We start from the raw sequence: 9,627 nt of genomic DNA, 5'->3' as shown, positions 1-9,627 counted from the left end.
AAGAACTTTTGCTTCTTTCATCATCAGCAAGGGGGAGATGTTTCTACCATCGTGTCCCTGATCTGCATGCTGCACTGTGGCTAGGCATTGCTGCCTGGTCTCCATGGTCATATTGCAGGCTGATTCCTTAAAAAAAAAAAAAAAAAAAAAAGGCTACAGCATGCAATTTTGTCATGGCCAGTAAGCACAGCTGTGATGTGGTTAGCTAAGCCCAGCTCTGCTGGAAGTTCACATGCTCTAGCTTGCAGAAAGCTGAACATTTTCAAGACTGCACAAGTCAGGCCCTCAGAAATGTTGATGGGAGAGGAAATCAGTAATCCTCATCAGGTTTACTGTCTCAGGCTGCATTTGTTTCTCTGTTCTGGGAAGAAGATAAGCCCTGAAGAGCTTGTCATGACAAGGACTGAATAGAGCCTTTCCCTGTAGGCCAAACCCTGAAAAGTACACCTGGATTCCAAGCTCCTCTTGCCCCTGATTTTTTAGCTGCTGTTCCTGACCCTTGTTGCTTTTCCTTCCCCATGTCCTTCTGAGAAGTGCTGGGGGAAATGGTATGGTTATGGTGGCTGGGAGGTAAGTCTGGCCAGGAGGTCTAAGGAAGGGCTTCAGAGATACCTCTGACTGCTTTGCAAGGTATGGAGGCTCACAATGCTCTTGGGATGGTTGCATTTATACCGCAAAATACTAAAGAAATAGGGGAATGAAGGAGTGTTCACTGTCTCTGCCAGATTTTCTTTTGGATCCTCAGGCTACCAAATGCAGCAAAAATGTAGCACTCGTATAACATCTGTGTGAAGTATTTGGGATCTGTATCAAGGCATGGGATTCCCTTTTCAGACCTTAATTAATGCAAGAGACTAGTCATCAAGGTTTATTTTAGCATCAGTGGGCTACAAATTTAGAAAGCAAATTAATAAAGGCAGAAAGCATGATAGTGTGCAGTAGAAAGGATTTTATTGGTACTAACAAATCTGATTTATCAGAGCGCGGCAACACTTCAGGGAACAATGCAGAGGAATTAAGTTAAATTTACACAACAGCAAAGTAAAAAGGGATTACGTGCAGAACAGGATCATGAGCAGAGGTCTCATACAAAGGCGAACAGGGTGTCTGGGCTTGCTTCTCAGGGAGGTGGTGGTGCCAGTCAGCCCCAGAGGACTCCTGCTGCAGCCCTGCTGCTCACTCAGAGGCTGTGGATTTGCTCTGCCCCCTACGAGGTCTTGGCGCAGGGGAGATCACAGCGGGGCTTGGAGGGGCAGTATGTCGTCTTGCGGGTGTAAGAGGTGTAGGAGTACCGGCCACCTGGGGCAGCCCCAGAACCTGAGGGGCTCTGGACATCCTGGGAGCTTCCAAGGCTGAAGGAGCTGCCCAGCCCCAGTGGGGCTGAGCTGCCCACAATGCTCTCCTGAGGGCAGGAGCTGAGGATGGGGCCCGGGAAGGTGATGACCACAGGCGGGGGGTAGATGATGGCTCGGGAGTCCCCACAGGAGGCAACGCAGGGCTGGCTGCAGGCGTTGGCGAAGGGCTGTGGGCAGGTCGCCTCACAGGGCGAGGGGCGGCTGTAGTTGCAGGTCTGCTGGTAGGAAGCCATCCTTCTGCCTGGAGACGAGCCTGAAAGACACGGGGTGGGGAGAGAACAGGCCAAGGGTAGCAGCGTGGCAGTGTTTGCATATGGGAGCCTTCCCTTATCCAAAACAGTGACAGTGAAGGAACACATTCAGAGAACAAGTGCCCCAAGTAAATCCTTTATAAATGAAGGTCAGAAAGCTAAAATACATTTTACTCTATTCCCTGTTACCCTGTTCCACATCTTGAAATGATGCTTACAGCTCTCTCTACCTGAATTTCTTTAAACAGAATTAACATTTTTAGCTTAACTCTCCCATGTCCCCCAGAGAAAATTACTTACTTGGTTCAACAGCTGATGGAAAAAAAGGAGAACTGAAGTGGTTTGGAAGTGCTTGGCTGCAGGTGCTTTTATACTATTCCCCAGTTTGCCTGGGGGAAGCAAAGCATTCTTGTCCTCATTAGTCCTCCTTGTTCCTCCAACCACCAAATACGCTTTGTTTGCATGTGTCAATCAAGGTAATTGCTTGGCATATTGTTTCTTGTAACTGAACTACTCCACCCGAGATGGCATTACATCTGCATTGCTGTCCACAGTTGTCATGTCAAAATGGTGGGGGGCATTTCTGTCTTTGCTATAGCTGTTTTGGCTTTGTTGTAAATAAAGGGATATTGATTTACTTTGCTGTGAAGCTGCAAAATAAGTTTTCACAATATGTTGTTGCATTTAACTTTAACATCTGTATATGATTTGGTCACATTCTGGTGCTTGCTTGGATTTCTTGGTGTTATAAATACTAAGTCAAAACTAGCATTAAAGGTTCCAGACTTCTGTCCAAAGCCATAGCAGTCTGATTCTTTAATTACTATTTCAGTTTAACTTTTCAGCTTTTCTAGCAATTCATTTACAGAGAAAGAAATCTGTGTTTGAGAAGAAATATTTGCAAATCATTCTTTTTAAATTTAAAGTCCATCCTTAGAATTGGACTGTTAGCTACAATATGATGTATGGGAAATAGTTTTGCAATACCCAGATCAGAGCATGGCAAAACAGGATTTTGTGTTTATTTAGATAATCAGATTTACTAGATTATGCCCTGTTTAATGTGACAGGTCTTAAATTTTACACATGCAACATGGAAATTCATGTCCAGCTCTCAGCTGATGTATCTGGCCTTAGAACCAATATAGAACATAAAAGTATTATCAAATTGGTCAGCCTTAACTTGGGGAATATCCTTTAATCTTAAAGGTTTTATTTATCATCATGCAGTGCTTACCATATTTGAAAACAGAAGTGCAGAAAAAATATGGTTACATGTTGGAAACCTGTGTTAGCCACCACATTCCTGCCCTGTTATTTTCTAGACTGAGACAAGTCAGAAGCTCTGTGTGTTATGTTTGACAGTATCAATTGTACAGCCTTAAGTTCCCGTAAATGAATTTTTCTTCTGGTTGTGCACAGTAATTTTTCTTCCCTTTGTCTTGGAGATGTGTATTTAGGTTGTCAGTAGCTTGGAGCTGTACACTCTCCTGTTTTGTTTCTTGCAGTTCTCCAAACAATGGTACTTGACTCAGTGTCAAAATACAGGAAATAAAAGAAAGAGGAGTTGGTTGCTCAGGTGCTCCTCCCAGCTCTCCTTCTGAATCAACGGGTGGCTGAGTGCATTATTTAGTCTGATTTCATGATAGAATTATTAAAAGCCAATAAAAATAGTCCAATTCACCTGAGTGGTTTTGTATAACACAGTGAAAAAGCAACATTTTTGCATGAAAATACAGATTTGGTATTTCCCATATGCCACTGCCCTGCCACTCGACTGTGCTCATTCTGGCAGCAGGAACTGACTCTGCCTTGTGAGCTCCTCAGACCTTCAAGTGTATTGGCAGCATGGGTATGTGTTATTCAGCATGCATCTTGACTAGCAGATGGCTACTTTGACAGTCCTTTCCATAGAGTAGCAACCACCTTGTAAATACAGAAAAAACTGTAGCCATCCAGGTCCACCTGGATCACCATCCTTCATTCTATCATCCTTTTGAGAATCCACCCTAATGCAGAAGATCATTGGTGTTGTATTGCCAAACTTGACCACGATCCATCTGGCTTACTAAGGATTTAATTCCAGAGGGATTTCACAGGACCAAGGAGAAGGTGTTGCAAGGCTTGGAGAACCCAGTGCGAGGACTCCCCAGTATGGTCTTCTAGGTCTGACAGATCCTGGGAGTTGGCTCATAAAACTCATTTCATCTTAACTGCCTTCACAGATTGTTGCATACTTTAGGTACGCACTACAGTGTTTTTTGTTTTGTTGTGTTTTGATTTTTTGGTTTGATTTATTCTGCCTCCAAGTCAACCTTTCCCTTTTTGCAGTTTTGTACTATATTAAGCATTTTGCCCAGCAGGTGAAATACAGTTCTGTGCAAGCCTGTCTAACACCCACATGAAATGGGAAATTACTACTGATGATTTCTAGAAGGGATGATTAAGATGGAGGCCAAATAATTTACCAAACATCTCTTGGCAATTAAGTGAGACTTTGGGAGGAGATCTCAGGCATGTCTTGTACTTGTTAGTATTATTTATAATTGTAACTCTATTATCTGACAGCTTATGTAAATGAGGTTGGCACCCAGATACCACGAAAATGGAGAGCTGGGACAGTCACTGCTCTCAGGAACCAGTATCAGAGCCAGCTAAGTCTAGGTACGAGATGAAGGATTACTTCCCCTCATTGCACTGGAGAGGCTTACGCAGAGGGCGGGCTGTCCTCACCCCAGTGCATGTAGGATGACCAGGGTGTCTTAAAAACCTCTCCCCAAATTCTTGGCAAAGGGCCTACTGGAAATCTGTTTTGACTTCTGTGCATTAACTGGGATGTATTTAACCTGTCCTGGGTCTTGACTTGATATGTTGTCTTCTGTGTTGTAGTTTCCCTAGTAGAATCAGGACCAAGACCAGGGTAATGTATCTTTCTTTAATAAATAGCAAAGACAAGAGTGCATTTCCATCCTACCTGATACAGCCACAGAGGCACAGATTACAGCTCACAGCAGGGCAGGGACATGAATTTTGCTGTCAAGAGGTAGTCATCATGTGTAATTTAATTCAGCACTTCAATTAATAAATGCTGTAAGCAATATTTTTGACATATAAATCCTTTAAAAATCATTAAATTTAACAAGGTACAGGAGGGCACCCATCATTTGACCATTCACTGTGGTCTATGGTCTCTTACATCAAGTGAGGAGCTAGATAAAATTTCCCATTGTAAGTGTATTTATTCCAAACTCCCATATGTAGCTGGACCAGGATCCACTGTCTGAAAGGGTCCTCCATGATGTTTCAGAATAAAGGAGTGGTTAAAATTGATATATTTTGTAATAACTTGTGCATGATATTAATTCTGCCCTAGTGTCTTTAAGCAAAGACATTATTTTTCACCTTGTTTGAACCTCTTAGTTTTTAAATCCTGATTCCAGTCCCTCCATAACCCTTTCAAAATAAGCTGTAGAAATCAGCTATTAACATCAGAAAGGATCCTGTATCACAGAGTTTTTTCTCTGTAAATGTGAACAGGATGATCACCATAACTTAAGCATTGTAGTGCTGAAATCTGTAGATTTTTCCACCTGTTGAGGAAAATGAATGGAATTTAAATACAAACAACAACAAAATACACACACACAAACACACACACACAAAATAAAACCAGAAATGTTTCTTGTTTAGGTCTTGTATTCAGGTATTAGTTTCATCTCACTTTCTAACTAAAAGGTTTGAACAAAACCAATACATTATATCCCCCCCCCAGAATTCTCTTTATTTATTTTTTTTTCAAATCAGCAGTTCTCTCTCCTGCTGATCTGATTTGCATGTGCTCTGAAGCTTGGACAAGTGAAGGAAGGAAGTTAATTTCTGTAATGAGTAGTAAGAAATGAAGGATGAATACTGTCCCTATTTTGAGGTGTAAGATATCCACACGCTGCCACGTGGATGTGAGACCATTCAACTAAGAATTGCTTGACAGCAAATACGCAAAGAGATTCCTCCACCCATAAACGTGACAAATGCAGGAAAGTTTGTTTTGTAACAAGGAAGGACCGCATGCCCGATGTGTGGCTCAGAACCTGGAGCTGCTCTGAGGAAAAGTATAAAAGCGGTTGGAGCACGGAGCAATTCATTCCACTCCTGCCTTCTCTTCCATAGTGAACTGAGTAAGTTGTACTTCAGTTAAATCTGTTCTATGAATTTAAAAGCCACTTTAATAAGAATTTTAATGTACTTATGTCTGAGCATTTGATGTCTTTGAATGTTATTGGAAAAAGTTATTTTTAAAAGGTTCTGTAACTTTGTTCTGCTTGGCAGGCTTAGAAGGGCTTTATACTGAGAGCAAAGGGCTTCAAGACCTAGTAGTAAATTTTGGTGAAAGAACACCTAATAATTTTATCTAGGTCTTAAACTGCTTTGCAAATAAAAACAATACTTTCAGGAATATTTTCAAAATATGTTGTGAGACTGAAATGTTGTCTGTCCTTCATGAGGCTTTGATGACTTTTAGCAGATCATCTTCAGTGTTTCTGCATATGAATTGCAATCAGATTTTATACTTAGCTATAGAAAATTAACTTTCTGAATATTGTGTGATGTGGACAAGTGAGGGCTCCCCTTTGCCGCACTGCCACCTTTGACCTCTGCTCTCCCCACCCCGTGTCTTTCAGGCTCGTCTCCAGGCAGAAGGATGGCTTCCTACCAGCAGACCTGCAACTACAGCCGCCCCTCACCCTGTGAGGCGACCTGCCCACAGCCCTTCGCCAGCGCCTGCAGCCAGCCCTGTGTCACCTCCTGCGGGGACTCCCGTGCCGTGGTGTACCCCCCGCCTGTGGTCATCACCTTCCCAGGCCCCATCCTCAGCTCCTGCCCTCAGGAGAGCATTGTGGGCAGCTCGGCCCCACTGGGGCTGGGCAGCTCCTTCAGCCTTGGAAGCTCCCAGGATGTCCAGAGAACCTCAGGGCGCAGGGTTGCCCCAGGTGGCCGGTACTCCTACACCTCCTACACCCGCAAGACGACGTACTACCCCTCGAAGCCCCGCTGCGATCTCCCCTGCGCCAAGACCTCGTAGGGGGCACAGAAAACCTGCAGCCTCTGAGCCCTGCAGCAGGCATCCTCTGGGGCTGGCTGGCACCGCCGCCTCCCTGAGAAGCAAGCCCAGATGCTCTGTTCCCCATCCTCTTAGACCAGCTACCTGCTGACATCCCAACTCTGCATTCAAGAGGACATTTGAAAAAATAGAGAAAAGGCATCACTTTGAGTTAAAGTGGCTTACAGAAGACTAAACAGCACCACATATTAGCTCACATATATACAAACCATTGTAGTTATTTGGACTGATGCAGCCCCTGAAGAAGACAACCATGTCCTTTTGCTGCAAACCCTGCAAATACATCCTGTACTCTCTGGATTGTAATGTTCTGCTGCTGTGAAGTCCTTGTCCTGCTTTAATTAAAGCTTATATTGCACTGCAACATTTGTTTTCTGATTTCCTTTTCCCATCAGACTATAACTTTTGGACAGAGATGCTAAAATGATTCCTCATCTGAGACACAGGCTTCTTTGGGTGTTGATCAACAGCAAAGGACAAGGTGTCCTGGGTGTTGGGGGCATGCTCCACTCACTCACAAGCTGTGAACATCCTCAAGATCTTTTGTAAGGATTCCTGGTGGAAGGTGTACAACTCAATTGCAATGCTAGAGTCTGTTGGTAGACGTTATCTTCACCCTCCCCTCCCTTAAAATAGTTGCATTTAGAATCCACGTTACTTCTTAAGTGTATCTGCTGCTCAGAGCCATTTGCCAGTGGCAGTCCTAGGCACAGATGTAGGTTTCTGTCCCAGGAAGGGTCTGGCGAGTGCTCCTGCCAGGAGGTGGGCCCAAACAGCATGGAAGCTGCAGTTTGCAGTACTCTGGGGGTATCTAGGGGGGGTTCTCTTGCTCTAAGAGCTAAAAGTGAGGGGCTGCAACTCTTCTTTCCAAGGTGCTGAGTACTTTTGGCCAGAGGAAAACTGCTTTTTGGTGACTACTAGAGACTTAAAGCATCATCTGCAAGAGAACAGGTAGCTCAGGACAAAATGAAGTCTTTGAGACAGAGGTGGAACAAACACTAGGCTGGTGCTGTGCAATACGGCTTTTAATGTGTGAGAGAAGCAAAGCTGGCAGTTGCAGTAATGCAGGGAGTAAAGACAGACATTTCAGGAGTTTCAAGTATTAAAACCAAAGTTTTACAGTACAGTCATGCATTTGGTACAAGAAGGTCTGCTTTCCTTATTACAGCTGCAAATTTGAGTCATATGTCCTATTTTAACCCTTTTACAATATACTCATTTTAAAGCAGATAATAGTAAGACAAATGAGGTTTCCATTATTCTTCTACTCTAGTGTTGTGGAAGGCCACAAAACAGTATTCACATTCTTAGACACATTAAATTAACCTCAAGAACATTGAGGACACCTCAAACAATACTTGCAATGCACAGATATACATTGTTTTTGTGTGTGTGTAGCTGAACATCCAGCCCATCGCCAAGGCCAGTGCAATAAATGCAGAGGTGGAAAGGTAGAAACAAAAAATGCCAAAAGCTTGAAGTGTTAAGTGGAAAACATGCTTATAGGTTGAGCTGGTTATGTTTTCCAAATAAGAAGTACATTTTCTTGAAAATGGAGCTTCAGGTTGATTAAAATTGTAAGTTAAATCCATCTACATGAGGTGAAAGTGACAACAGTTTTGCAAAGGAAAAATGGTTAAAAAGTGTTCTAAACTGTTTAACTTTGACCTCTCCTTAGGACTAATCAATTCTACTCACTGCTTTAAAATCTAAAGTGCTGTTTTGAAAGGGTTCTGATTTTAAAAAATCATTTTTATGTTGTTTTCAAAGGGGATTTTTATCTTCTTTGAGTAACTAGTTTTCTTCACTGAACTAAATCTTTTATTTACTTTTTTTGTGTGTGTGTGTTTGTGCAGCTCTACCTCTAAGCCTGTTTTTCTGGACACTTCAGAGAGCACCCAGCTCTTGCCGGCTTCATTCAGAGCTGGGAGGTCTCAGCTCTGCTCAGACTCAGACCCAGTTTCCCATCCATAATTTTCTGCTACCCTGGTCGCTCCGTGCAGTGAACCTCTCCACTGTATTTAGCATGGCCCCGAACTTCCTCGGCTGTAAGTGCTATACCGGCGGTAAGAGTATGGGCTACAATACCCCCTGCCCAGTGGTGGGAATGCAGAACTGTAAGACCTGCTGTAATTGCATGCACTCCCAGAGCCATAAGCACCCCCAAAAAGAAGGGAGCCCCTTAAACCAACAGGATTTCCATAGCCCCTGTAACCAAGGCAGCCCCCAGCACCAAAAGGGACGCCGACGCCAAGTGGTCCAGCGCTGCCCACCACGCTTTCCTGTGGGCAGGAGCTGAGGATCGGCCCTGGGAAAGTCAGGACGACGGGTGGTGGGTACACAACTGCTCTGGAGTCATCGCAGGACGTCACACACAGCTCATTGGAAGCGTTGGCCAGGGGTGGAGGGCAGCTCACTTCGCATGGGTTGCTGTATGGTACACAGGCATCTCCGCAGTAAGACATGGCTCTGCAAGGCAGGTGGGTCTGAAATGCAAGGGGAAATCAGAATAATGCCCCGTGCAGTGATGGCTACTACACACCTGTCCCTTCATGCACTTGGGACAGAGGATGCATGGGCAGCACAAGTGGCAGAGAGGCTTGGGGAGCTGGATGCTTTGCTGAGGCATGTGAATACATTGCTTTCTGTAAATAGCTAACCTGAGGGGAACAACATCAAGAAAGTCTCATTCCATTTTCAAGCTTAGCCTGGACTTCTAACAGTATTTGGAAACAGAAAGGTCATTTCAGGGCTTGGCAAAAGCTCCAGCAGCTGCAGGATCCTGCTCTCAGCAGCTCTCCCGATGGTGCCCTGTATTTATCAGGAGAGTTTCAGCATTCCTCGGGGCACTGTCTGCAGTGCGTATCTTCTTGGCTTAAGGCATGGATTAAATACAGAATAA

The 9,627-nt window shown here is 44.1% G+C and overlaps 2 protein-coding genes across 2 annotated transcripts; both read right to left on the bottom strand.

Annotated features, from left to right (window-relative positions):
* Positions 1-1,207: 1,207 nt before the first annotated feature.
* Positions 1,208-1,588, bottom strand: LOC118178168 (feather beta keratin-like). The gene has a single exon (XM_035346459.1). It carries the CDS (start codon positions 1,586-1,588, stop codon positions 1,208-1,210), a length of 381 nt encoding a protein of 126 aa, XP_035202350.1.
* A 7,158-nt stretch (positions 1,589-8,746) lies between these two features.
* Positions 8,747-9,190, bottom strand: LOC118178167 (scale keratin-like). The gene has a single exon (XM_035346458.1). The coding sequence runs from the start codon at positions 9,188-9,190 to the stop codon at positions 8,747-8,749; it is 444 nt and encodes a 147-aa protein (XP_035202349.1).
* Positions 9,191-9,627: the final 437 nt, after the last annotated feature.

The sequence above is a fragment of the Oxyura jamaicensis genome, chromosome 25 (assembly GCF_011077185.1).
Source record: "Oxyura jamaicensis isolate SHBP4307 breed ruddy duck chromosome 25, BPBGC_Ojam_1.0, whole genome shotgun sequence".
In the NCBI taxonomy this organism is placed as follows: Eukaryota; Metazoa; Chordata; class Aves; order Anseriformes; family Anatidae; genus Oxyura; species Oxyura jamaicensis.
The sequence above is the reverse complement of the archived record's forward strand: the minus strand, read 5'-3'. Positions and strand labels throughout refer to the sequence as shown.